Source organism: Anabrus simplex, chromosome 5 (genome assembly GCF_040414725.1).
Source record: "Anabrus simplex isolate iqAnaSimp1 chromosome 5, ASM4041472v1, whole genome shotgun sequence".
Lineage (NCBI taxonomy): Eukaryota > Metazoa > Arthropoda > Insecta > Orthoptera > Tettigoniidae > Anabrus > Anabrus simplex.
This window is the reverse complement of record NC_090269.1, coordinates 57599181-57625276: the sequence shown is the minus strand read 5'-3', so window position 1 is coordinate 57625276 and position 26096 is coordinate 57599181. Positions and strand designations below refer to the sequence as shown.

At 41.3% G+C, this 26096-nt stretch overlaps 1 protein-coding gene across 2 annotated transcripts in view; it reads right to left on the bottom strand.

The window, feature by feature from the left end:
* The window catches only part of LOC136874352 (CD166 antigen homolog), a 330865-nt gene that overhangs the window by 31687 nt on the left and 273082 nt on the right, over nucleotides 1-26096 (bottom strand). For both annotated transcript variants that reach the window (XM_068227725.1, XM_068227724.1), the window contains exon 8: nucleotides 5289-5464. In XM_068227725.1, the coding sequence (XP_068083826.1) occupies nucleotides 5289-5464 (176 nt within the window). The remainder of the gene's footprint in view (nucleotides 1-5288; nucleotides 5465-26096) is intronic.

The following is a 26096-nucleotide window of genomic DNA, read 5'->3' as shown; positions in this document are numbered from 1 at the left end:
GTGTTCCTCATATAGTGTACTAATCATAGGCAAGCAAGAACCATGAGTTACCTCGTCCCATGGTGTCGCTCATATAGTGCTACTAATCACTGGTACCGTAAAAGCCGTCGAGCCCTCGTTTGCTACTAATCACAAACCTATTTGGTACCTGACATAATGGTACTACGTGCAAGTAAAAGCGACCCATGGTGTTCCCCGCGTGGTGGTACTAATCACAAGCAGTGTCATGGTTCTATATAATCCTTGGTCGTCCCTTTTAGTCGCCTCTTACGACAGGCAGGGGATACCGTGGGTGAATTCTTCGTCTGCGTCCCCCACCTACAGGGGGTTGTGTGTTTGGTCCGCAAGAGGTATTTTATTTTCCTGAAGTCCGCCGGCTAGTCGGGTTGAACCCCCCTATCCGCCACCTGGGACGCGCCACGTGGGAGTATCACCTTTCCCCCCTGCTACGCCAGCGTAGTAGGTCCGTGGTGTGAAAATTACACTCATAGGGTGGGTAGGTGCATTCATTTCCGTGGGCTTGGCAGACTGATATGTAATAACAACTTCTGGCTCAGTGAGAAAACCTACAGGAAACTACCTTACTCCTCATATCCCTAGTACGCCTCTTCAGTGACGCCTAGGCCATCCATGACAGCTAACGGCGAAGCTGTTGAGGATCCAACCAGCCTTCGGGCTGAGAGCTGAACGTACATACATACGTACATCATACATATATACATGCTGCACCCATGAATCGATGTGAAAAGTTACAATACATACGTACATTCCTGGGTTCTTACTTTTTGAATGAAGAACTGGAATCATAGATAAGGATTCTTAATGATAGTATACTTCATAACGCAATAAATATGTTACAGTATTGTGAGTGACTGCAAGAAGGACTCCGACAATGTGGGCAGCAGACAATGGCACGATGGTAAAGTCATGGCGAGTGGTGGGGGCATCCTCCAATTAGTGCTGAAATCCAGATTGTCGCTGTAAACTTAGTAGCCCCTATAGCTCGCCAGGGTGTTGCGACTGGTATCGTTACATTGTCTCATAAAAATCTCTCATATACCTACCATTGATCATTAGAACTTGTATAACTTTGTGACAAGGTTATTTGAAAATATGCAAACTGGGTTAAATTTGCAGAATGCCTACATTTCTAAATTAATCGGAATATATCAGCAGATGAGTTGGCCTTGAAATTAGATGCGCGCGACTGTGAGCTTGCACGCGGAAGATATTGGGTTCGAACCTTAATATCGGCAGCCTTGAAGGTGGTTTTTCGTGGTTTCCAGTTACCGCATCAGGCTACTAGATCTTTCCTATTCCATCGTCACCATAAGACCTAACTGTGTCAGTACGACGTAAAGCCAATTGTAAAAAAAATAAAAACTATCTATATGCGTCCATGAGGATATAGTAAAGTCTGAAGAATCAAATAAGCCAAGAAGTCTGCAGAAAAACATTACAAAGAGCACCGGCAGCGCAGGAAAGTGGAAGAATCCACACATCGCGGCATGCAGACCAACATTTTTACTGCACTTCTGGAGCCTGTGGATTGGGAGTCTGCTGTAGTAGTGAAGGACACCTCTGATCACCAACAGGCCGGAGTACAGCAGATACGTCGGGCGGCCGAGTTTGACAGGATTTGGAAAGCTGACACTAAAATCATATATCTATTAATGAAAAGAAGATGGTGTCTAATTTTCCTGAATTTCTACAAGTCCAAATCTGCTAAGGGGACGAATTATGGGCCTCCTACCTTATTCTACATCTTTCGGCATACTTCCAACACAGCCCATCCGTTTTTTAAACTAACATGCATGATCGCGTGGGTCAGGTGGGAAAGTTACGAAGACTCGATGAAGAACTGCATTTGTGACAATACAGATTTAATAGACGCACTCAGTGTGATGAACTGAAGACCCCAGCACAAGAACCAGTCAGTTCACTTTCCGATACATTTGGTTTCTTTACTAAAGAAATCATGAAGAAAGGTCCTCTACATTTCAGTACAAGAACCAGACTGCTCCACTGACGATTTCATGTGATCTCCAATGTGGTCTTTCTAGTGGTCGTCTTTCGGGTTAACGCTCGTGGATGACCTGCGTGTGCGAGTGTGATGATACTGAAGTAGGGGAGGGTGAAACCCGATATCGTCATATAGCCTACTCTTGTCGAATAAACAGGGCCAAATCCACATATGTGTGACACAGTTCTTGCTGAAGGCTAAACTTCTCCATCAGAGGGATTAATCACCATCAATAGCGTCATATTCTCTCCTTCCATATGTCGATAGAACGAAAAGTACTAGTCCAATTTTGAAAATAATATATCCTTGAATGTATAGTGCAAACAATTGTAAATCTAGATGCAGAAACTGATAGATATACAATAAATATTAAAAAGACAGTCCAACTCATTGGCTGAATGGTCAGTATTTATGCCTTCGGTTGAGAGGGCCCCAGGTTCGATTCCCGGCCGGGTCGGGGATTTTAATCGCAGCTGATTAATTCTTCTGACTCGGGGTGTGGATGTTCATGTTTGTCCGAACACTTTCCCCTTGATATTCAGACAACGCATTTCACTACCAACCACCAAAAGATCACGTGACAGTGATCACATCACTTCATATAGGATTGCGTCAGGAAGGGCATCCGTCCGTAAAACAGGGCCAAATCTACATACATACATACATACATACATACATACATACATACATACATACATACATACATACATACATACATACATACATACATACATACATTACATATATATATATATGTGTGTGTGTGACAGTTACTACCCACGACCCCACACATGTGGGAAAAACAGTAGGAGAAGAATAAATGTAAAAGACAATGACGTTACTGTATTCTAAGCAGTTATTAGCAAACAGAAGGAAGCTATACGTTATTTCTTTGTCCCTTTATTTCCGTTACTAAAATTATGTAAGGATTTGCGGTACATTTAGGGTTTAGTAGTTATTAAGCTGACAGTATAGATACTGCGCTGTATACATGAAACTCACGATACCTAATACCCTAAAAAAGGAACATTAGTCCTATATCTTTGACTGCTTTCATGTAAGAAACTGGCACATAGACCTGCAAGAAGAGTGATATTTGGAATTGAGTATAAGACATGTTCTTCGCAGCCGAAATTATGTTATACCATTAACAGTCTTAAAGAATAACTCCTGTTGTACATTATACTGTATACAGCGTGTTTCAAAAATAGGGGCATAATTTCAGGTATGTATTTGTTACAGGTAGATAATCAAAATAGTGCATTACAACATGTGTCCGGAAATGCTTCATTTCCGAGTTATGGCGTTCACAACACCGAACTCCACCGGAATGTTTTTCCTCCGCAGGTCATTGTCATTACAGAAGAAGTTCGAAATGTCCACCTCCTGCTTGAATACAGACCTCACATCGATGTCTCATTGACCTGCGAACACGATCCCAAACTCCAGGAGTATTGCGTATGTCCTCACACGAAGCCGCAATTCGATTCCGAAGAGTTTCCATATCAGGCACCGGAGACGAATACACTGATGATTTTAAATGGCCCCACAAGTAGAAATGTAGTGGGTTCAGATCAGGTGAGCGTGGAGACCAAGCAATCGGGTCACCTCTACCTATCCATCCATCAGGAAATATTCGATACAAGTCAATGAGACATCAATGTGAGGTCTGTATTCAAGCAGGAGGTGGACATTTTGAACTTCTTCTGTAATGACAATGACCTGCGGAAGAAAAACGTTCCGGTGGAGTTCAGTGTTGTGAAGGCCATAACTCGGAAATTAAGCATTTCCGGACACATGTTGTAATGAATTATGTTGATTGTCTACATGTAAGAAATACATACCTGAAATTATGCCCCCCATTTTTGAAACACCCTGTGTAGTGGGATAATAGGGATATGAAGGAGCCTCCGTGGCTCAGACGGCAGCGCGTCGGCCTCTCACCGCTGGATACCGTGGTTCAAATCCCGGTCACTCCATGTGAGATTTGTGCTGGACAAAGCGGAGGCGGGACAGGTTTTCTCCGGGTACTCCGGTTTTCCCTGTCATCTTTCATTCCAGCAACACTCTCCATTCTCATTTCATAGCATCTATCAGTCATTAATAAATCACTTTGGGAGTGGCGACCCCATCGTACTAATAGCCTACATGATTCATTCATCACATCCCTGACCCGGACTGGAAAACAGGTTGTAGGTTTTCATTTTCAATAGGGATATGAGTGACTTTTCACATATTTTAATCCACATTCCATACAATTTATTTTCAGAAGAGAGAGAATGATAGGACACATTTTAAGACACCAGGACTTGTGCAGTTGGTCATTGAAGGAAGTGTAGGTGGTAAGAACAGTAGGGATAGACCAAGGGTTGAATATGACAAGCAGATTAGAGCAGATGTAGGATGCAGTAGTTACGTAGAAACGAAAAGGTTAGCACAGGATAGGGTGGTATGGAGAGCTGCATCAAACCGGTCTATGGACTGATGACTCAAACAACAACAACATCTCCTCTGTCCGGCTCCGTGGCTAAATGGTTCATTTGCTGGCCTTTGGTTGCAGGGGTCTCGGATTCGATTCCCGATAATGGCCGGGAATTTTATCCATAATTGGTTAACTCCGCTGACGGGGGTGAGGGCTGGCTGTATGTGTCGTCTTCATCATCATTTCGCCCTCATCACGACGCGCAGATCGCCTACGGATGTCATATCAAAAGACATGCATCTGGCCAGCCGAACTTGTCCTCGGACACTCCCGGCACTAAAAGCCATACGCCATTTCACTTTAACTTTTCTTTTTCGTATCTCCTCTTTGAATAAATATTCTTAAGGGCCTCAGCGGCATGGAATACAGTCGAAAAGCATTTGTACATAACCATCAATTCTGGTCGATTATATGACACAAATGGTTATTCAGGCCTAGATCACAATAAAATAATTGTCCTGTATTTTCAAAACATGTGTATGGTCATAATTTTCCACATTACAATGTATATAAGCGGCAAATTTGGTAGAACATGGGAAGAAAGAATAAGTGCGTGGTATAGTATGTACCTCACATTTAATATTTATCAAAATTTGAATTATTATCAAATTATAATTACCCTCCCATTGGGATACAAACACTCGTGGATGCCAAAACAAACATATCTGTAAGTTCAATATTTTGTGAGAAAAGTTTATCTGAGAGGAACTTGTACTGTACCATGCCCTCATTTTATTTTTATTTTTTTGAGCGATTGTACAAGAGAAGTTCACCTGTACTCACCGTGATGTGGTGAGCAATTAAGGTGGCCGTGGAGTCTCCTGGCCTCAAAAGTACTCGGTCCGTGAGCCAGATGCCCCTGTCTACTGGCGGATTCGCGCAGAATTCGACTTTAAAAGTCAGCTCCTGACCGGCGATGGCGGTTAACGTCTTGTTGGACGGGTACACGGCTGGAGCACCTGCAAAAAGTAAAAAAATGTATTTATATTTCTACCCAGGACGTAAGTACTGTGGGAGGAACGTGTGACAAAGATGCTACTACAGAAATTATTGTTGTTGTTGTTTCATGTAAGGGCAGAAGTTAATCATCTTTTTACTTGGTAATAGGTTCTGAAATGTGTCCGACAACCTATGTTTCTGAACACCTAAGAGGGCTGTACATAAAGTAGTTTCAATATTGATAGAACGCAACATTTAATTAACTAACAAGTACAATTGCATATGCATTCCTTCAGCGTCGTCACCCGCAAAGTCTATTACCTTCCGCCAAAATTTGGGAATCCGCTGGGGACCGTTGGCAAAGCGTTCTCTCTTGATGATAGCGACGGAGCGCCCTACTGCGCAGAGTACAGATGTCTCGTCAGGAAATCGGCGGCCCCGGAGGGGTTAATTGAACTTCGGAAATAAGTCGAAGTCACAAAGACTCTTGTCTGGTGAGTACGGAGGCTGTTCTAAGACCTCATTCTGACCCCACACGAAACGCCTTGACCCATGGTGCAACCGTCCTAAACGGTAATGGATTTTCACCACAGGCTTCACGTAATCCTCGGTAACATCCTCATGCATTTTTTCCACGGGCAACATCGATTTTAATCCACGAACGCTGATCATCTTTTGAAAACATGCTTGAAAGCAGTGAAAGCGACACTCTTCACTTCAACGCCACATAGCAAAACTTTCCCTACCGGATGGCCGTCAAATGCACACTACACATCGACAACAGCGCCACCTGACCGCTCCCATATCCTTCGAGTGTCTGGACTACGCTGCCCTTACTTATTTACATCCGTCATACTAGCATCTGTAAAGTGTTCATATAACAGGTAGAAGAATATCGCAAAACATTGCGGTAGTCTGTCACCATTGTAACGGCACAGGGTTTTGAGGGTTTCGTTGACTTATTTACTAGAAATAAAATACAAATATTATGTGGATAATAAATTTTAATCATTAGAACGTGGTACATTGACCACGAAGTACTCATAACGACAGCTAACATTGAACTGAGCGCGCGAGTCAACACAGCGCCATCTTATAACAGAGTATGCGTGTGACGTCACATATTTAGCACAAATTTTGTCTTACTTTAAGTGCTATTTCATGAAAAATACGTTTCATATTATCCATTCATCGTTTGCAACAGGTAGTTTCCTCTTTTGACTGTCAATTTAGACATTAAACATAATCGTAAGTTAAAAATACCCTCGGCGATATACGCGATCTACTCAAACACAAAAAGCGTCCTTTTTTATGTAACCGTTGTCGAACACGTAAGTCTACGTTTAAACAGAAATTTGAACATGAATCACAATCAAGAGAGGGGTATTCGATTGTATTTTCACTCTACATATCGACGACGAACCGAACAGCTACATATTGAAAACATGAATATATGTAAATAAAGGAAGTGAAGTGTAATCCAATAAACTCATGTGGGGGGTGGAGGGATATAATCCGTTCACAATATAGCTTGAATGCTGGGCAGTATAACAAACTATGGTTACAAAAGCAGGACGGAGACATCAAACATAAAATTTTCAAAGCAAGAGAAGGCTTTCCGATGAAGAAAGATTAGCTGCTCTTTTGTATACACATTGTGATTCTAAGAGTCATGGCCGTTCTTCTTCTTGAGGCGCCTTCTCCTAGCGGAGGTTGGCGGTCCACATAGCCAGCTCTGGACATGATGCTGCAGCATGGAAAGCATCTTCTGAAGTGCAGTAGTGCCATCTTCGGATGTCCTTCAGCCATGAATTCTTCCTCCTTCCAACAGACCTTTTCCCTTCAATGATGAGTTGTAATAGCTGGTACCTCTCGCCTCTCATAATGTGCCCTAGATATTGGGTTTTTCTTTTTTTAACAGTAAGTAATAGTTCTTTTTTGTTTCTTCATGCGATGAAGGACTTCGTCATTTGAAATTTTCAGCACCCACGGTATTCGAAGTAGGCGGCGATATAGATACATTTCAAAAGCATCAATTCAATTTTCTAGATTGTGGTCAAGGGTCCAGCTTTCACATCCAAAGAGAAAAATGGAGAATACATAGCACCGAATCATTCGCATTCTTAATTGCACACTTAGGTCCGATTTTGTAAATAGCTGTTTCATGCTAAAAAATTGCCTCCTGGCCTGTTCTATTCTAGATTTTATCTCCCTCTTAGAATCACATTCCTCATCTAGCACAGTACCCAAGTATTTGAAGGAGGATACTTGTTCAATCTTACGGCCGTTTATTGACAGGGTTGCTGGAATTTTTCTTTTAGAGAAGACTACAACTTTGGTCTTGGAAGCGTTGACAAACAGGCCAAACTCTTCACTGCGCTGGACTAATTTGTCTATCATGCGTTGGAGCACAGGTAATTCATTTGCTATGACAACAGTATCATCTGCGTACCTGATATTGTTAATTGCCGTTGCTTAAAGGTTAATATCTAAAAGTTTTCTTCTTTCGTTTCCTTGGTTGTGTCGTCCGCATGCGAAGTCATTTACCAATTCGTTCATGGTATGTTCTTCTCACCAATTACATAAACTGTTCTAAGCGCTGATGGAACTCCGATGTCAGATACTAAAATATCCATGGTCGAGAAAGTACCTAACAGATCAATTTCAGCAGTCTGAGCGGGGTGATAAAGATATTCATCTGATAACATACTTTGCCTACATCTACTCTGTCAAAACAAAGTCACATGTAGCAAATTATCTTATGAGTATAAGAGCAGTCAGGTAAGATTTGTTATTGGATTTGACAGTAAATACGCTAAGGATCTGGTGTTTGCTTGAAATGTCTGCACATGTCACAACGTTGGCCATGTAATTCACTAGACCTGTATCCCCTTGACTACTACGTATGGGATATTCATGAATGGGAGAGAATATTCAAAATTCCCACAATAAGACCGAGTCCCTTAAAGCGGCCATTACTCGAGTAATATCAACCATCATAAAGTACAAATAATTGGTGCATGTCAACGCTTTCGATTCTGCATTGAAGCCATCATTGCGTGTAAAGGAGGAGGTGTCGAAAATTTATTTATTTATTTATTTATTTATTTATTTATTTATTTATTTATTTATTTATTTATTTATACAATTTGTTTTACATCGCACCGACACAGACAGGTCTTATGGCGTCGAGGGGATAGGAAAGGTCAAGGAGTGGGAAAGAAGCGGACGTCGCGTTAATTAAGGTACAGCCCCAGCATTTGCCTGGTGTGAAAATGAGAAACCACGGAAAACCATCTTCAGGTATGCTGACAATGGGGTTCGAACCCACTATCTCCCGTATTCAAACTCACAGCCGCGTACCCCTAACCGCACGGCCATCTCACCCGGTGCCCAATATTTTGCATACTTTCTCTAGCAGACTGTTTTTCCTCTGTCCATCCCCTATTAATTTTCTGCTCGTCATGGAAGCCTCCAAAGCTGTCGATCACTGATTTATGCATTGTCCGGGTTAAAGATTTCTTTCCGATTTATTCCAAACTGTTCTAGATCCTTTCTTACCTCCCTGAATCATTTATCGGAAACTTTAGGTTCACTGTCAAGAGTTTTAAAAATCTGTTTTGTCGGCGTTTTCTCGTTCGTTATAAACAAATATCCAAAAAAAGAGCTTTCTTTTCTTCAATGACTCAATCAATCTTTCACTTGCTTGGTAAAATTCTCCTCTTCCTCGTAATCTATACTGGCCATCCACGATTTTTGCACCCATTATCTTGCGGAGGATCCTCCTCTCAACTATCTCGGCTTCTCGTAGCCCCGGCATTCCTGTCATTCGGAGGTATTCAATAGCGTTCACAAAATTATATTATTATTATTAGATTGTTGGCTAATTGGAAAAATGATCAGCGTTGCAACCATCGGTTGACACGGTACTGTGTTCAATTTCCAGCAGAGCACATCGCGCTTTATACCCCTGGCTTCAGAACTGGGCTTTTATATCTTACTAGCAAATGTACCCGTGCTTCGCAACGGAATTCTACATTGTATAGTGATTTTTCCATAAATTATTGTAAATACTGTACAGTGAATAATATTATATTAAATTGCATGTCTCTTAGCGATATCCGGAAAACAAAACAGGGAGGGCGCCATACATTGTTTCCGATGTAAGGTAGGCATTGGGGAAGAATATTATATTAAATTGCATGTCTCTTAGCGATATCCGGAAAACAAAACAGGGAGGGCGTCATACATTGTTTCCGATGTAAGGTAGGCATTGGGGAAGTTTTGACAATAATGGCAGGCCACATTCCCTACTGCCATCACAATCGAGTTCGGGAGTTTCTACTATAACGGCAGGCTCACTTCGCAACCGCCATTCACAGTAGAGATTGAGTTTTCATTATAAAGACAGACCCCTTTTCCTAATGCCAGTCACAATCGAGTTGGAGATATTTTATTATACTCGAGAAATGCAGCGCTATCTAACGTATCAACAATCGAGACACGACAATAAATCATAGGACCATCGCTGTAGATCTCTCCAGATTGAACTGCAACCGTGCTCTCAGTTTTTTAATACGACTTACCGTTTAGGAAAGAACTACCCCGAAACGAAGGTCTGCACCGTCCTTAAAATGCATCCATATTTCGATATTTTCCGGGGCCTAAAGTTATACACTTGAACAGCTTGGAAGTTTTCCTCAAAGTACAAAGCATCAAGGATTTGGGATCAGGAATTGCATGCATACGGATCAATTAAGAAAGAAAGTAATAGAGTTAAGAAAGTTGAAATTTAGAGGACATGGGATTATAACTGACAACAGTCAGATAGGATAAATACGTAAATACCAAGCGAATGTATTGGATGTATTGTATGAGTTAAGGATATAAGAAGGCCGCAACAGAGGAGAAATTTAGGCGCAAGGATTCTTAGATAAACAGATAAAAAGATGACCTAAAGAGGCAAGGCAGAGGCAAGAAATGAAAGCGGAAAACAGAAGTAGAATAGAAATACAATAAAAATTATAGCAAATACCAGAAAACACCTTACGGTGTGAAATAATGGGCTACACTCCGCAGTACTGTTCAAATATTAGCAACGCCCCTTAGTGCTATCCGAGGACAATTGTAACCTAAAACGGAATTCTGCCAATATCTCACAAAATGCTGCTCTTGCTTTCTGCCCAAGGAACAACCACGAGTTTACAGGAATGATGCCGAAAATGGTAATACGTTACTTCCCTGCTGGCAAGCAGTCAGAGATGTTGCCATGGTAACCTGTAGGTTCGTTGTCGGTCTATCGGACACACAATGCAGAACATGAGACCAGCAGAAACTAGTATGTTTCTCCGTCATTTGAAGAGTCATTTTAAATCATATGCATATCGAAACCTTTCTCGGGATGAGTATACTACACGAAACTTCATTTACTGTACACACATCAAGCTACCAATCAAAATAGAAATGCGTAATCTATATAAAGTTGTAGGGGGTCTTCTGTCTGTAATTTCGTTTTTTTTTTAATGTTTCAGATATTTATCCTATTTAGGTCAACTCAAGACCGCATCAGTGGTTTTTAGTTTTCATGTCTGTTTGTCCATATGCCTGTTTATCCGTCCGCTCCATCATCACGGGGAAACGGCCCGATAGATCTCAAGAAAACTTCATACATAGAGTATACTGAAGGTTTATAGGGATACCACAACAGTTGTCTTCCATTTTCTCTTACACTGTTGATGTTCTGTGAAAGCCGTGACTATATGTTAAACGTCCCTTCACTTAAACCACCTTTGTTTTAGACATGGCAACCTTTGTTTTGTGCAAAATTTTTCTTACTCTTCAAATGACAGAGAAAATTACTACTTTCTGCGGGTTTCGTGCTCTGCATTGAGTGGTCGACAGACCGACAACGAACCTACCGGTTACCATGGCAACGTCTCTGGCTGCATGCCAGCAGTGAACTAACATTATGTCATTTTCGTCAACATTCGCGTAAAGTCATGGTTGTTCCTTCCGTATAAGGCGAGAGAGACGCCATGCAGCCATAATGCGGGATATTCGCGGAATACCGAATAGCACTAAAGTAGCTGTTAATATTTGAACAGTACCGCGGAGTGTAGCCCATAATTTCACACCGTACGGTGTTTTCTATCATTTGCTTTAATTTTTACTGTATTCCGGGCGAGTTGGCCGTGCGATTAGGGGCGCGCAGCTGTGAGCTAACATCCGGGAGATAGTGGATTCAAATCACACTGTCGGCAGCCCTGAAGATGGTCTTCCGTGGTTTCCCATTTTCACAACAGATAATGCTGAGGCTGTACCTTAATTAAGGCGACGGCCGCTTCCTTCCAACTCCTAGGCCTTTCCTGTCCCATCGTCGCCATAAGACCTATCTGTGCCGGTGCGACGTAAAGTAAATAGCATTCCACTTCTGTTTTCCGTTTTAATTTATTGCCTCTGTCTTGCCTCTTCAGGCATAAGTAATACCACCATGAAACAACCACTTATCTGTTTACCTAAGAATCCCTCTGTCTAAATTTCTCCTCCGTTACTGCCTTCTTAGATCCGTAACTCATATCATAATTTAGTGAGGGACATTTCATGTTATGATACATCCACTTGATATTTATGTATTTGTACTATCCGGGTGTCCTCAGTTATAATCCTTTTGTTTAATTAAATTTCAAGTTTCTACTGTATTACTTTCTTCCTTAATTACTCCGTATGAATTCAAGTGCTAAGCCAAAAGCCTGGCCACGCTTTCCCTTGAGGAATAATTCCAAGCTCTTCAAATGTATAATTTTTTGACCCCGGAACATGTCAAAATATGGAGGCAATTTCAATGACGGTCCAGACCTTCTTTTCAGGCTAATTGGTGGCTGAACGGTAAGTCGTATCACAAAATAGATAGCACAGTCGCCGTTCAACTTGGACATATCTACAACTTTGGTCATATGACATACTGTCGTATCCCGATCCCTTGTACGTTAGATACACGTATATCTTATTGTTTGACACACTTATAGGAAAGAATCATCAAATTTGGTACGTACATTGACACGACCAGTGGTCATATTTTAGTCAAATTTTGTGTACCCAGCTGCCACATAAGTATCCGAAAATTAAAGTAATTGTGTGAAAAGTGTAACCAAATTTCACCCTTTAAGTTTCTAACTCAATCTAAGCCATAAATACAGGAGATACGAGAAAATATCATAGGACTAACCATGTAGAACACTAAAATAGGTGTCTGATGGTAGAATTAGGGGCCTGCTGTCTGTAATTTAGTTTGTTTCTCCATTTTTCAGATATTTATCTCATTTAAATCAACTCAAGACCGTATCAGCTGTTTTTAGCTGTCGTGTGTGTTTGTCCGTCCGTTCCACCAATACGGCGAAAGAGCTGGATAGATCTCGACCAAACTCCATGTATAGAGTATACTCATCCAGGTGAAGGTTTAGATATGCATATTACTTAAGAATTTCTAAACAGACTGGGGGTTTATAGGGAAGCCGCACATTTGTCTTCCATTTTCTCTTATACTGTTGTTGTTCTGTAAAATCCGTGGACCACAGTATATGATTGTGAAACATCGCTTCAAAATAGACGACTTTTGTTATGTACATAACTTCGCTTGGTGACTGGACACTCTTTCCTTTGAGGAAAAATTTCCGAAAATATGGAAATATGCAGGCAATTTCAATGACGGTACAGACTTTAGTTTCGTGGTAACTGATTTCCAAACAGTAAGTCGTTTCACAAAGAAGATTACACAATCTCTGCTCAATTTGGAGAGATCTTCAACTTTGGTCCTGTGCCTTGTTGTCGTATCTCTATCCTCTACACTTTAGATAGCGCTGCATTTCTCGATTACAATCAAATCTCTCCAACTGGACAGTGACCGACATTACGAAAAATGGCCTTTCATTATAATGAAAACTATCCATCTCTATTGTGAATGGCAGTTGGCAAGTTAGGCTACTGTTACAGTAGAAACTCCCCGAGTTCGATTTGAATTGCAGTAGAAAACGTGGCCAGCCATTATCATCAAAATTTCTCCAATGTGCACCTTACATCAGAAACAACGTATGGGTTTTCTCCGTTTTGTTTCTCGGATTGCGCTAAGAGACATGCAATTTAATATAATCTTACTCACTGCGTGTACAGTAATTTACGTAGCAATCCATATACCAGATAGAATACCGCAGCGGAGCAGGGGTACATTTACTGGTTGTTGAATAAATCCCTCTACTTATGATTGGCGTCAGCAAGGGATCCAGCTATAAAACTGCTTCAAGTTAACTTATGCGACATAATTCATATCTGAAAAGTCAGCAGGTTCTGGGAAATGTGGCGTAGAAGGAAGAAAGTAATAATAATAATAATAATAATAATAATAATAATAATAATAATAATAATAATAATAATAATAATAATTGTTCCGCGGATACCCGTGGAGCAGAAATAGGTAAAAGAAGGTGCCGGGGTGAATGGGTCTATCTACAATATCAAGAATTGATTTAAAACTTTAACAAAGGTTATAATTCTTTTAGGAACAAACTTAACAATTTTTATAACAATGAAAGATCAGGTACAATGACAACTTTAAAACAAGTCAAGGAAAATACAAGATTTAGTGATTTTACAAATCCCGGGGTTCACGCCCCTCGCTTTACAATTTCTGAGCTCCTACCTCAAATTTACGAAAGAACACAAATTTATTCAAGGGTAGAAATCCCCTAATTCATGGAGCACTTGCTCCCTAAATCACAATATCTAGCCTCACAGAGGCACATTTACTCTTACAAAACCTTGAAAAAGAGCTAACAGGCTCTCAGTTTTCCAAGCCTACGCAAGGCAACATTACATTAAAATATACAATATCTGGCCTCTCAAGCCACAATTTACAAATGAACAGCTTTGTACACAGGGGTATCTCGTACCCAACCTGCAGGGCCTTTGCGGAAAAGAACAGGTTAAATAAACGTCCGAAACACAAACAGAATGGAGGTGTACGCTGAGCTTCATATAATGATATATTAAAACCTGTAAGGCCCTCGGCCGAAGAAACAGGGGCTAATCCCAAACTACTTGAGGTGGCCCGTATGGAAATAGCTGTAATACATTACAGGAAGAAAAAAAAGGTTGCTAAACCGCGGGCACCTCAAACCAAGATGAAGGGGAGCTCGAGAGGGTAACTCGCTCATTATCCCCGATTTACAATTAAAGGATTTACGAAATTTTTACATGACCCGAAAGAAGATTTCCATTTTAGAAAAGTTTGTTACATAGTAAAGATTCGGACCTTTCCCTCGGGTTAAACTGCGGAGGTAGCAAGAAAGAATGAAGTTATGTGGCCATTACCTTGTAGAGGTTCTGCTGACCGAAGAAAGAGGCCGCCCGCCTCCTGCTTTGACACATACACTCAGTAAGACGAGGATCAATTGGCCAAGAAACGAGAAAAGCCGCAGTTTATAAACCCTCAGGGAAGGTTCGAGATCATTCTTATTGATTAAACACAAAAGTGACACTCAGAATCGAACAAGAAGCCTGTGATAGGGTGAAAATTAATTACAGAAATTATTGACAGGCTAGTTTCAAAACTGGCGGAAAGGAAAAGAAAACACTGCCAACCCACAAATAAATGAACATCAATCAGTTACAGAAACCGAGAAATACAAAACTTCTTTAAATTATACGTTCTTGCACTTTGCACCAGGGTGCATGATCATAGTTTCTTGGTAGTGTCATCTGTGCAGAAATGTCCAAACTTCTTGATGTATAGCAAACAAAACTAGGACAAATTTAGTCAGTTTAGGAAGCTTCACCATAACAAAATTACTCAATATTTTAGTGGTGACATCTTCTGATTAAAGGTCCAAGTTGGTGTAGTTTCAGTTTCACTGTTTTACCAATAGAAGAGGTCATTTAGGCGCTAGTTTTAAATGCGCGGCGTTGAGCTGTACCTCCCGGTAGAATAATAATAATCATAATAATAATAATAATAATAATAATAATAATAATAATAATAATAATAATAATAATAACAGCCTCCATGAACACTGTAAATTTAGCAATTCACGTGTATACTCTACGAATTAAGGGATGAAGCTTAAAGTTTATGGAAATATTCAATCCTAGTTATGGTTCTAGATATATTTCTAAATAAATTAAAGAAATAAACAGGACAAAGAGCTATCTCCCACGCAACGGCTGTGGAAATTAAATGGTACAATCAGAGTCGCTGTGTGGAAGGAGGTCTTACCGAAGCTATTTCTTAAGGCACGAGGAAAGAGATAGTAGCATGAGAAGTTGCACATCTTCCAGAGTTTTATCTGATCGCGTGTTGTATGGCGTGAGTAATATTCAACTACTTTACTATTCCTGATCTCTCACCGGGATACGTCCATGTAAATGTGCGGATTGCTTGAAAAGACATCCGCAAGTGAACTCATTACGGACCGAAATTCGTGCTCTGAATATCAACACGGATATCTCGAAGTGTATTCTAAACAAATTGCTGTGATTAACTGAGTAGAGTAGTGATCAGATTGATCGTTCCCACTTCCTTTGTCATGTACGAGATTGAATTTTGTTTCGTAATATGAGATCCAATTACTTCTGTAATGTAATCTCCCTGTGGGCGAGGGTGGTAGAATACATCCACGGTATCCCCTGTCTGTCGTAAGAGGTGACTAAATGGGGGACCAGGGGCACTTAACTTGGGAACGCAGGTTGGCGATCACAGTTCCTTAGCCCAGTTTGCCATTGCATCCACTTGCTTGTGTCACGCTCCTTTCATCCTTCCTATCCAACCTCCCTTGGTCGAAAAATTGTTCTCTTCTGATTCAGACGGTATTAGCTTTGCGATATCTAGGGAGTCGTTCGTTTACACGTCCTTAGTAGCCCTTCCCTTTATTTGCCCGATACCTTCATTCGTCGAATTGTCGGACTGTTTCCATTTCCCCTCTAATTAATGTTAAGATATGATGGATCCGTAGTTGTACTTTCTTTTAAAACAATAATCACCTCCACACTATTAACTTTGTAATGTAATACATACGATTCTATTGCCCTTGGCATATCCGGACTGGGATCCGATTTCCTTTGCCATGTACGGTGTGAGATCCCATGTCCTTACTCAGGTACGATGTGGGATCCCATTTTCTTATTCAGGTACGGTGTAGTATCCTATTTTCTTTGTCATGTACGGTGTGGGATCTCATTTCCATATTCTGGTACGATGAGGGATCCTATTTTTGTCAGGCATGATGTGGGATCCTATTTCCTTTGTCAAGAACGGTATGGGATCCTATTTTATGTGTCAGATACGGTATAGGATCCTATTTCCTTTTTCATCTACGGTGTGGGATCCTATTTCCTTTTTCAGGTACGATGTGGGATCTTATTTCCTTTGTTATGTACGGTCTTCTTAATTCTCAATCCTAAGATTGGTTGGCAGCAATTCGTCTTCTCCACTCTTCTCTGTAATCCGCTAATCTCTTCATTTCCACATATGAGCCTGTTCCTACGTCGTCTCTGATCTGTCTTGAATATTGCAGTCTAGGTCTTCCTCTTCCTCTTTTTTTTTTTTTTTGCTAGGGGCTTTACGTCGCACCGACACAGATAGGTCTTATGGCGACGATGGGATAGGAAAGGCCTAGGAGTTGGAAGGAAGCGGCCGTGGCCTTAATTAAGGTACAGCCCCAGCATTTGCCTGGTGTGAAAATGGGAAACCACGGAAAACCATTTTCAGGGCTGCCGATAGTGGGATTCGAACCTACTATCTCCCGGATGCAAGCTCACAGTCTTCCTCTTTTACCTTGAATCATTCCTTCCATGACATTAACTATGAAACCATTGTGCCTATAGAGATGGCCAATTAATTGGCCTCTTCTTTTCCTTATTGTTGCTAAAAAGGATCTTTTTTCGCCTACTCGTCGAAGAACTTCTTCATTGGTGAGTTTTTCTGTCCATGAGATATTTTCCATCCTCCTCCAGCACCACATCTCAAATGCTTCCAAACGTTTCTTATCACGTGCACTAATAGTCCACGTTTCTGAACCATACAAGGCCACACTCCAGACATAGCACTTAATAAATCTCTTCTTGGTCTCCACATTTAAATTCCTTGATGTAAGTAGTACGGTATGGGATCTTATTTTTATCAGGTATGATGTAGGATCCTACTTCCTTTGTAAATAACGGTATGGGATCCTATTTAATTTGTCACGTACGGTGTGGGATCCTATTTCGTTTATCAGGTACGGCGTGGGATCCTGTTCCCTTTGTCCTGTAATACATTAGATCCTATTTCCTCTCTCATGTAGGTGACTGAGTTACATTTCTTTGTAATGCAATACATAAAATTATATTGCCTTTGTAACGTGAGACATAAGGCCTATGCTATGCACGTTGTAGGATCATCGTTCCTTGTCCACTACGTTATATAGAATCCTATTTCCATTGTCACTTAAATTGAAGGATCTTCTTTCCTTTTCCATGGTCGATATAGGATCTTATTTCCTTTGTCATGTGAGACATAGGATCCTACTGACTTCGCCATATACGAGACTGAGTCCTGTTTCCTTTGCCACGTGTGACATCGGCTCCTAGTTCCCTTGTCATATACATGATTGAGTAGTATTTCCCTTCTCACGAGTTTTGTACACAATAATAGATATTATTCCCAACGAATATCGAGATCCTGATAAATCATAACATTCTTTAAATTCTGAGCTGAAAACAGTGAAAACTTTACAATTTTAAATATGTGTTGCGGTTCATTGCGTGATCTGGCTGTTGTGGACAGAGAATCTCCACAAATGAATGTATGGACACTCTAATATACACAACAGTGTGTTCCTTCCTCTCGCAACGGTCAGCAGTACAGCATCAAAGGGCTGGTCAAGGGAGACCAGCGTATAGAGTCCGCTGCACCAACAATATTCGCGTAATCTCCACTCTTCATCTCCTTGCCTCTATTTCGTTTCTGCTGCCTGAGCTGTTCTGGCCGAAGAGAAATATATATGAGATATTTGAAATTCGCGTCGTGTGCAGCTGGTAATATTACAGACGGTAGGACGGAGAAAAGGGAATATAAGGATAGAGGATGAGGGTTGGAAGATAAAATATGTCGATTGGCGCTACAAGTGAGAGAAAGAGGCTGGCTGAAGGAGATTCCCTGTTCCTACTGGCTACTCCACAAGTTGAGAGATGTACTCTTGGTTTACAGTTCCTAAACTTGTTCAAATGCCGTGATTGAACACATATCTTCATGTTTTACGTTGAACTAGCGTTTAATCACTGTTTCATGCCTATGAAGTCCTTACAATATTGATATGAACTTCAACCTACAGTTACTCACGCCTTCCTTCCCGCGAGACAACGGTACTGGGCGTGTGTGCTCCTTTAACAAGTTAAAAAAAACGCAATTTTCTGATAAAATCGTTCGAGTTGCGAAGGAAATGCACATGAGCATTTCACTAGAAAATTTCAGAATTCTGTGTATTTAGTCCTTTTGTTTTAGGACTAACAATTTACCCGTTGGTTTGGTTTTCATTAGATAAAACAGTCATCAAAACACAGAAAAGCCTTTTTCATGGAAAATTATTAAAGTTCCGTGTCAGTAGCTGGTGGTAATGATTAGCCTGTTTTTGTTTGTTTACTGTAACTGTAATTATTACGGCTAGAATTTTGGTTCGTGCCCTTGGACTTGGAGTAATACATCCCAACATTCTCCAGGAGAATGTACAACTCCTTGGGAGAAAAACAAGCTACATTATTGATTATTATTGTTCCTGGAATTCCGTGGATCATGGATGGATAAGAAGCGCCTGGGGTGAATGGGCTGACAAGGAATTAACTAGAGCAGAACTTAACACAACAAATTTTGAAATTTTATTTCTTTTCCTTTCTTTCTGAGTTTAAAATTGGAGAAATAACACATCTGAATGAATAACAATAACATTAATGAGCTCGTCATCTCTAACAATATAGTGGACTTACAAGTCCGAATTTCAGGTACAAAAACATGAGAGAACTACAAGTATTAATTTACACAGAGGGATCCTCCGTGGCTCAGAGGGCAGCGCGTCGGCCTCTCGCCGCTGGATACCGTGGTTCAAATCACGGTCACTCCATGTGAGATTTGTGCTGGACAAAGCGGAGGCGGGACATGATTTTCTCCGGGTACTCCGGTTTTCCCTGTCATCTTTCATTCCAGCAACACTCTCCATTCTCATTTCGTAGCATCTATCAATCATCAATAAATCACTTTGGGAGTGGCGACCCCATCGTACTAATAGCCTATATCTGCTTCATTCATTCCATCCCTGACCCGGTCAATGACTGGAAAACAGGTTGTAGGGTTTCATTTTCAATTTACACAGAAGAGAGCTGAATATTGCTCTTGCCAGGTGCAACATTTTGTAAGAGCTAGAAATGCTCCAGGAAAACGCACTTTGTAGGAGTCTGCACTCCAACTATATCATATTCCAACCTCGCAGAGGCATCAATTCTTTTATGATGCACTTACAATCTATCGGTTGTCCTCAAAGTATTTACACACATTTGCCCTGATGTGAGCCTATCTATTGCGCAACATCTATATGTATCACTTTTTCCAAAGGGAACTAATCCCAGAAAATCTCTACACACACCAATAAATTCACAGGGGCATAATTGCCCATATGCCTTTGCTGGCAGTACCTAGTGTTTACAGTGCACTATGTCTTCTGGTATAGGCTAGAGCAATTTTGTTACTTTCATAGATCTGTCTTTGTCTTATCCTTGGCTTTGACAATATGAAAGTGACTGAGCTATGAGCGATGCTAATAATGCCAATCCTTATGCAGCCAGTCCCTGTTATGAATGGTGTGGAAATGTTGCTCATAAGGTTGGTTGGTGTATGCATTTCAGTGGGCTTGGCAGACTGATATGTAATAGCAACTCTGGCTCGGTGAGGAAAGCAACGGGAAACAACCTCACTCCTCATTTCCCTAGTAAGCCTCTTCAGTGATGCCTACGCCATCTATGACAGCTGATGGCAGAGCTGTTGAGGATCATCGCTGACGGACTGAACATACATACATGATTGCCCATACTAAGTGGCCATAGTGTAATAAGAAAAGGTTGAACATGACTGACCAATAAAAAGGCTAGGAGGCGAAACACTTGCTAAGCGTATGTTACACCGGGGTGACTAAATGAGAAATATTAATGCCAAATAAGTATTAAGAAATTTACAGGTTTAGAAACTTCAGTCACCCAATGCGCAGTTGATTGGGGACCAACAGAGGGTAATCACTCTTTGTTCCCTTACATTACATGTTTCCCAGCAGGGAATAGAACATAGTCCTCAGACATTTAAACCACCAAATTTAGAAATTTACACTAAATAAAAGAGGTTGAAACCCTCCCCTCAAAATATCTGCAGGAGCTATCACGTGTCTAAGAAACTTCTGCCATTACCCTGAGTCGCTGGACCTTCCTCACGCAGGCCGCACCCCAGCCTCCTGGTTCACGTCAATTCACTCTCCTCACACTGGAGCAATTCAGACAATACGGCCCTAAATCGCCCAGCTTTCATGGTATATTAAAGGGGAAGCTTCCAGAACTCTTTACTGATAAGTTGGATTCAAGTACACACCCTATATATTAATTGGCTAGATAAAATATTTGCAAGTTTCTGATAGGATGATTACGATTGAAGAAGGAACCAGCTTAAGTGTTGACAACTTCGATACATAAACAAAACAATCCTCAAAACCGAAGGTTTGCCAAATGCAAAAATAAACGTTCCCTCATGAACAAATTAAAGTTGATCCCGCTAGAGGGAGCAATTAAACCGATGATAGAGTCATCTAACAGTTGAAGACCAAAGTATCTCGTAGTACACCAGTTCAAGTTTGTTTAGATAGATGGCCTTATAGAAGGCACTCAGTTTAACTGGTCTGGAAAGTTGTACCCCGGTACAATTATTAACAGTTTCAACACTATGCTCGTATACGATAAGAGCACACTGCTTTCCTGGTTGTGGATGGCGCCCGTATACCGTACGGGCGTGAATTTCGGGCGTGCTTATAGGCAGCTGCACGTATCCCATACGGTTTCCGTCCCTTGTTTTGAGGTAGTAGTTTAACTAGTGTCCAGTAGAATGCAGCAGTTATCGGGAAGTTCAAACCTAGACGATGAAAAGAGTAGTTTTTCCTCGCCATGGCCGCTACCGAAGCACTCGATGTGCCAGGTGCTGAGCGCGCCACATATGTCGCGCTCTGTTACTGTACAAACATGTCCTCACGCCAGCTCAATGATAGTGACATCTTGGATATTTCATCGTGGGAAGCGGGTTCTAGATGACAGTGATGAATACTCTGCTTACGAACCACAGAACATATCAAGTGATAGTTCGGGCAAGATATGTTACGTCATTTTCCAGTGCAAGTTTCAAGAGCTGCATTATTTTACTCCGAATACAAACGATAGAAATACTTCATCTCTCCCCAAATTTGGGGTTTTCATTTAGACAAAGAGACGCAGGTTGGCGATTCACCCGTAACGCGAGAAGAAAGTACTCTAGGTGGTGGGGCAAAGAGTGCAAGGTTGGACAGTTTATCGCCCAATATTTTCAGGTCTACTATACCAAAATAATTATTCCTAAATAGATACATTTTGTATTCCAAATGTACTTGCATTTATTTGTGGCTTAAGTAGCCATACTAAATTAATCATTTTTATTATTTAAGCAGGATTTTTTGTAAAACACTATTGTAAAAAGGTTTTCTCGTATATTTTACCGTTTTTCATAAAACTGGTATAATTAAAATGCTTTACATATGTACTTCCTGATCAACATCTTCATTTTGGATAGCTGATACCTTCATATAATACAAAAATCAGGTATGTACTACGTTTCGCAGTTGTGTAATAATGTTTTAAAATTCAGGAAAAAGACCCACCGCCAGGGTCCATGTTATAATATAGTAGTGTTGAAAATGTTAATAATTAAGCCCTGAAATGTGAGAAAAATCAAAAATTCAATTTTTCATGGGAGTCAAATTGAGCATATTGATGTGAAAGAACAGGAACAGACTAAACATTTCGTCTCCCGTCAGGAATATCGAAATTATTTACATAACAGACATAACCGTAAATTTAAATTACGTTTAAGTTTTTCATATAATATCTTTCCATACGACGTATATTTAATGAGATATTAATTATTTTATACAGTTCCTACTCATGAATCCCACTTCTATCGATGTATTAAGTTGTTTTAAGTTGGACGCCCTCTTTAATCCTTTCTTAATCCGTTTAACATTCAGGGTTGCTTTTTTCCCTAGGACTCAGCAAGGTATCCAACCTCTACCGCCTCAAGTGTCCTGGAGCGTGAACTTTGGGTCTGGAGATACAACTGGGGGTAGGACTAGTACCTCGCGCAGGCTGCTTCACCTGCTATGCTGAATAGGGGCGTTGTAGGGGGATGGAACGATTGGAAGGGATAGACAAGGAAGAGGGAAGGCAGCGCCCGTTGTCGTAAGTTAGGTACCATCGCGGCATTTGCCTCGAGGAGAAGTGGGAAACCACGGAAATCCACTTCGAAGAAGTCTGAGGTGGGAAACGAACACCCCTCTACTCAATTGAACTTCCGAGACTGAGTGGACCCCGTGCCAGCCCAAGTACCACTATTAACATTCCGTATCAGAGCCGGGAATCGAACCTGGACATCCGGGGGTGGCAGCTAATCACACTAACTACTACAACATAGGGGTGGACAGTATGAATTTTCATTTATTTGCACATTTGTATGGGCGAGCGGTTAGCTACGCGTCAAGTGTCAGGTAGCAGGAAGCTTGCATTAGAGCTCCTCCATCAGCAGCGTCGTAGAGAGTTTCTTGAGTTTTCACACCAGGCAACTGTGCCACAAATTAAGAAAACAACCGCTTTCTTCCCAATGCTATTCCTTTTCTATTCCTTCGTCGCCGCAAAACCTGAAACCATTAGGTCCTCCGCACAGAGGTCAACTGTTTTACAACGCGAGTTCGAAACTTACTGCACAACCAACCGTCTGGTGACCGTTCGCGTGTCGGAGTGGGTAGCCGCACATGGGTCGACGGAAATGGGACCAGTTTGAAATCAGTTTCCAACTGGTCACATGCGATCGTGCCTGCAGGGTCGTGAAACTGTTTCAGTTGCGCGGTTGCATTATAGAATTGTTGAAGACGTGTTATTGCAGTGTTGTCCGGCTCCATGGTTAAATGGTTAGCGTGCTGGCCTTTGTCACAGGGGTCCGGGGTTCGATTCCTGGCAGGGTCGGGAATTTTAACCATAACTGGTTAATTTCGCTGGCACGGGGGCTGGGTGTATGTGTCATCTTCATCGTCATTTCATCCTCATCACGACGCGCAGATTGCCTATGGGCGTCAAATCAAAAGAACTTATCCTCGGACACTCCCGGCACTAAAAGCCATACGCCATTCAATTCATTGCAGTGTTGTTATGGATTATATTCTTGACAACCGGGCGAGCTGGCCGTGCGGTTAGGGGCGTACAGCTGTGAGCCTGCATCCGGGAAACATTGGGTTCGAACTTCACTGTCGGCAGCACTGAAGATGGTTTTCCTTGGTTTCTCATTTTCACACCATGCTGTACCTTAATTAAGGCCACGGTCGTTTCCTTCTCACTTCTAAACCTATCCCACTGTTGCCATAAGACCTATCTGTGTCCGTGCGACGGAAAGCCAAATGTAATATATAGGCCTATATTCTTGAAATGTTGAAGTACTGTTTGTTAATATTTGAAATGAATGATCAGACTTGGAATATAAAAGTTGAAGAGGTGGAAAAGTGCGAAATGCTACATAATTATAATCACCCTGGTATTCCAGGCAAGTCATTGCTATGGAGCTATCGACTCATCCAGATTCAGCCGCGTTTGTGTATGGACGGAGAACATCAATCGATTACAAACCGGCTGCAGAGCAGTTTCATATGCAACCGGTTTCAAACTTCCTTTGCTAAACAGTCGGCCCGTGCGCGGGGGCCGTTGGTGAGGTTTTAAACCCGTAAACAAAAACCGTATTGCTCATGTAAGTCTTTCCGTGATATTCAAAGCCTGTAACGCAAACATCCCTTAAAACATTGGGGCACGATGACCTTCAGCGTTCGTATCGGTAAATTTACTGGCAGGTGAAAGAACTCCCGAGGGTAAATTTCAGTACCTCGGCGTCTCTGAAAACCATAAAAATGTAGTTAGTTGGAGGTAAAGCTAATAACATTATTATTAATTACCTCCAGCGTTGTTGCTCAGGGAGGGTATATGTATATGTTGTTAGAGAATGGGTGACAGTGTTCCAATCGATAATTATTAAAGCCTCAGGCGAGAATATCTGACATGAACGGTTATACTCCCTTGCTAATAACACTGGGACGTTGCTTGTTATTCAAATATTATTACCAAAACATTACACAAGGGTAAACACCCAGATATGTTGTGATGGGGAAGGTTATCGGTCAAGGAATAAGAACAACAGTATATGTAAGGTAAAACCGCTTCCAAGGAAAAGTCGGGCATATAAGTCTCTGGTAAGACCCGAACTAGATTTTGGTTCCAGTGTATGGGACCCTCACCAGGATTACTTGATTCGAGAACTGGAAAAAATCCAAAGAAAAGCAGCTTGATTTGTTCTGGGTAATTTCCGACAAAAGAGTAGAGTTACGAAAATGTTGCCAAGTTTGGGCTGGGAAGACTTGGGAGAAAGGAGACGAGCTGCTCGACTAAGTGGTATATTCCGATCTGTCAGTGAAGAGATAGCGTTGAATGATATCAATAGACGAATAAATTTGAGTGGTGTTTTTAAAAGTAGGAAAGATCACAACATGAAGATAAAGTTGGAATTCAAGAGGACAAATTGGGACAAATATTCGTTTATAGCAAGAGTTAGGGACTGGAATAATTTACCAAAGGAGATGTCAGTGATTTTTCACATTCAATTCTTTGCAGTTATTTAAGAAAATATTAATAATAATGTTATTTGCTTTACGTCGCACTAACTATTTTTTTACAGATAAAAAAATTTACAGATTATTATCATTTAGACGGTAATATACCTCTAATTTGATTTCAATTAAGGTAAATAAGGATGTAATCATCTAAGACCAGGTATATGTATATTTTGGGTTTATGCCGTGTAATTAACTATACAGAGTGAAGCGAAATTCGCGCACTCGGGCATCGCAGCGTGACTCCCCACATACAGGCAATAAAAAAATGTCTCTCACAAAAGTTCGTCCTGCGAGTATATCCGAGAGGAAAAGGTCGTTGACGAGTGGCAATCTGGCAACACTGTAACCACATGTACGGTAACTGCCTCTGTCAGCATACATTAGTCGTGCTGTACAGTTGGAGCAGTGGGTAGAGTTTTGGGTTAACGTGCAGGAGGGCGAGGGGTCGATTCTGGGTTGAGGCGTATGTTTTTTATTTCGTAAATGTAGTCCAGTCCGCCTCTGTGGTGTAGTGGTTAGCGTGATTAGCTGCCACCCCCGGAGGCCCGGGTTCGATTCCCGGCTCTGCCACAAAATTTGAAAAGTGGTACGAGGGCTGGAACGGGGTCCACTCAGCCTCGGGAGGTCAACTGAGTAGAGGTGGGTTCGA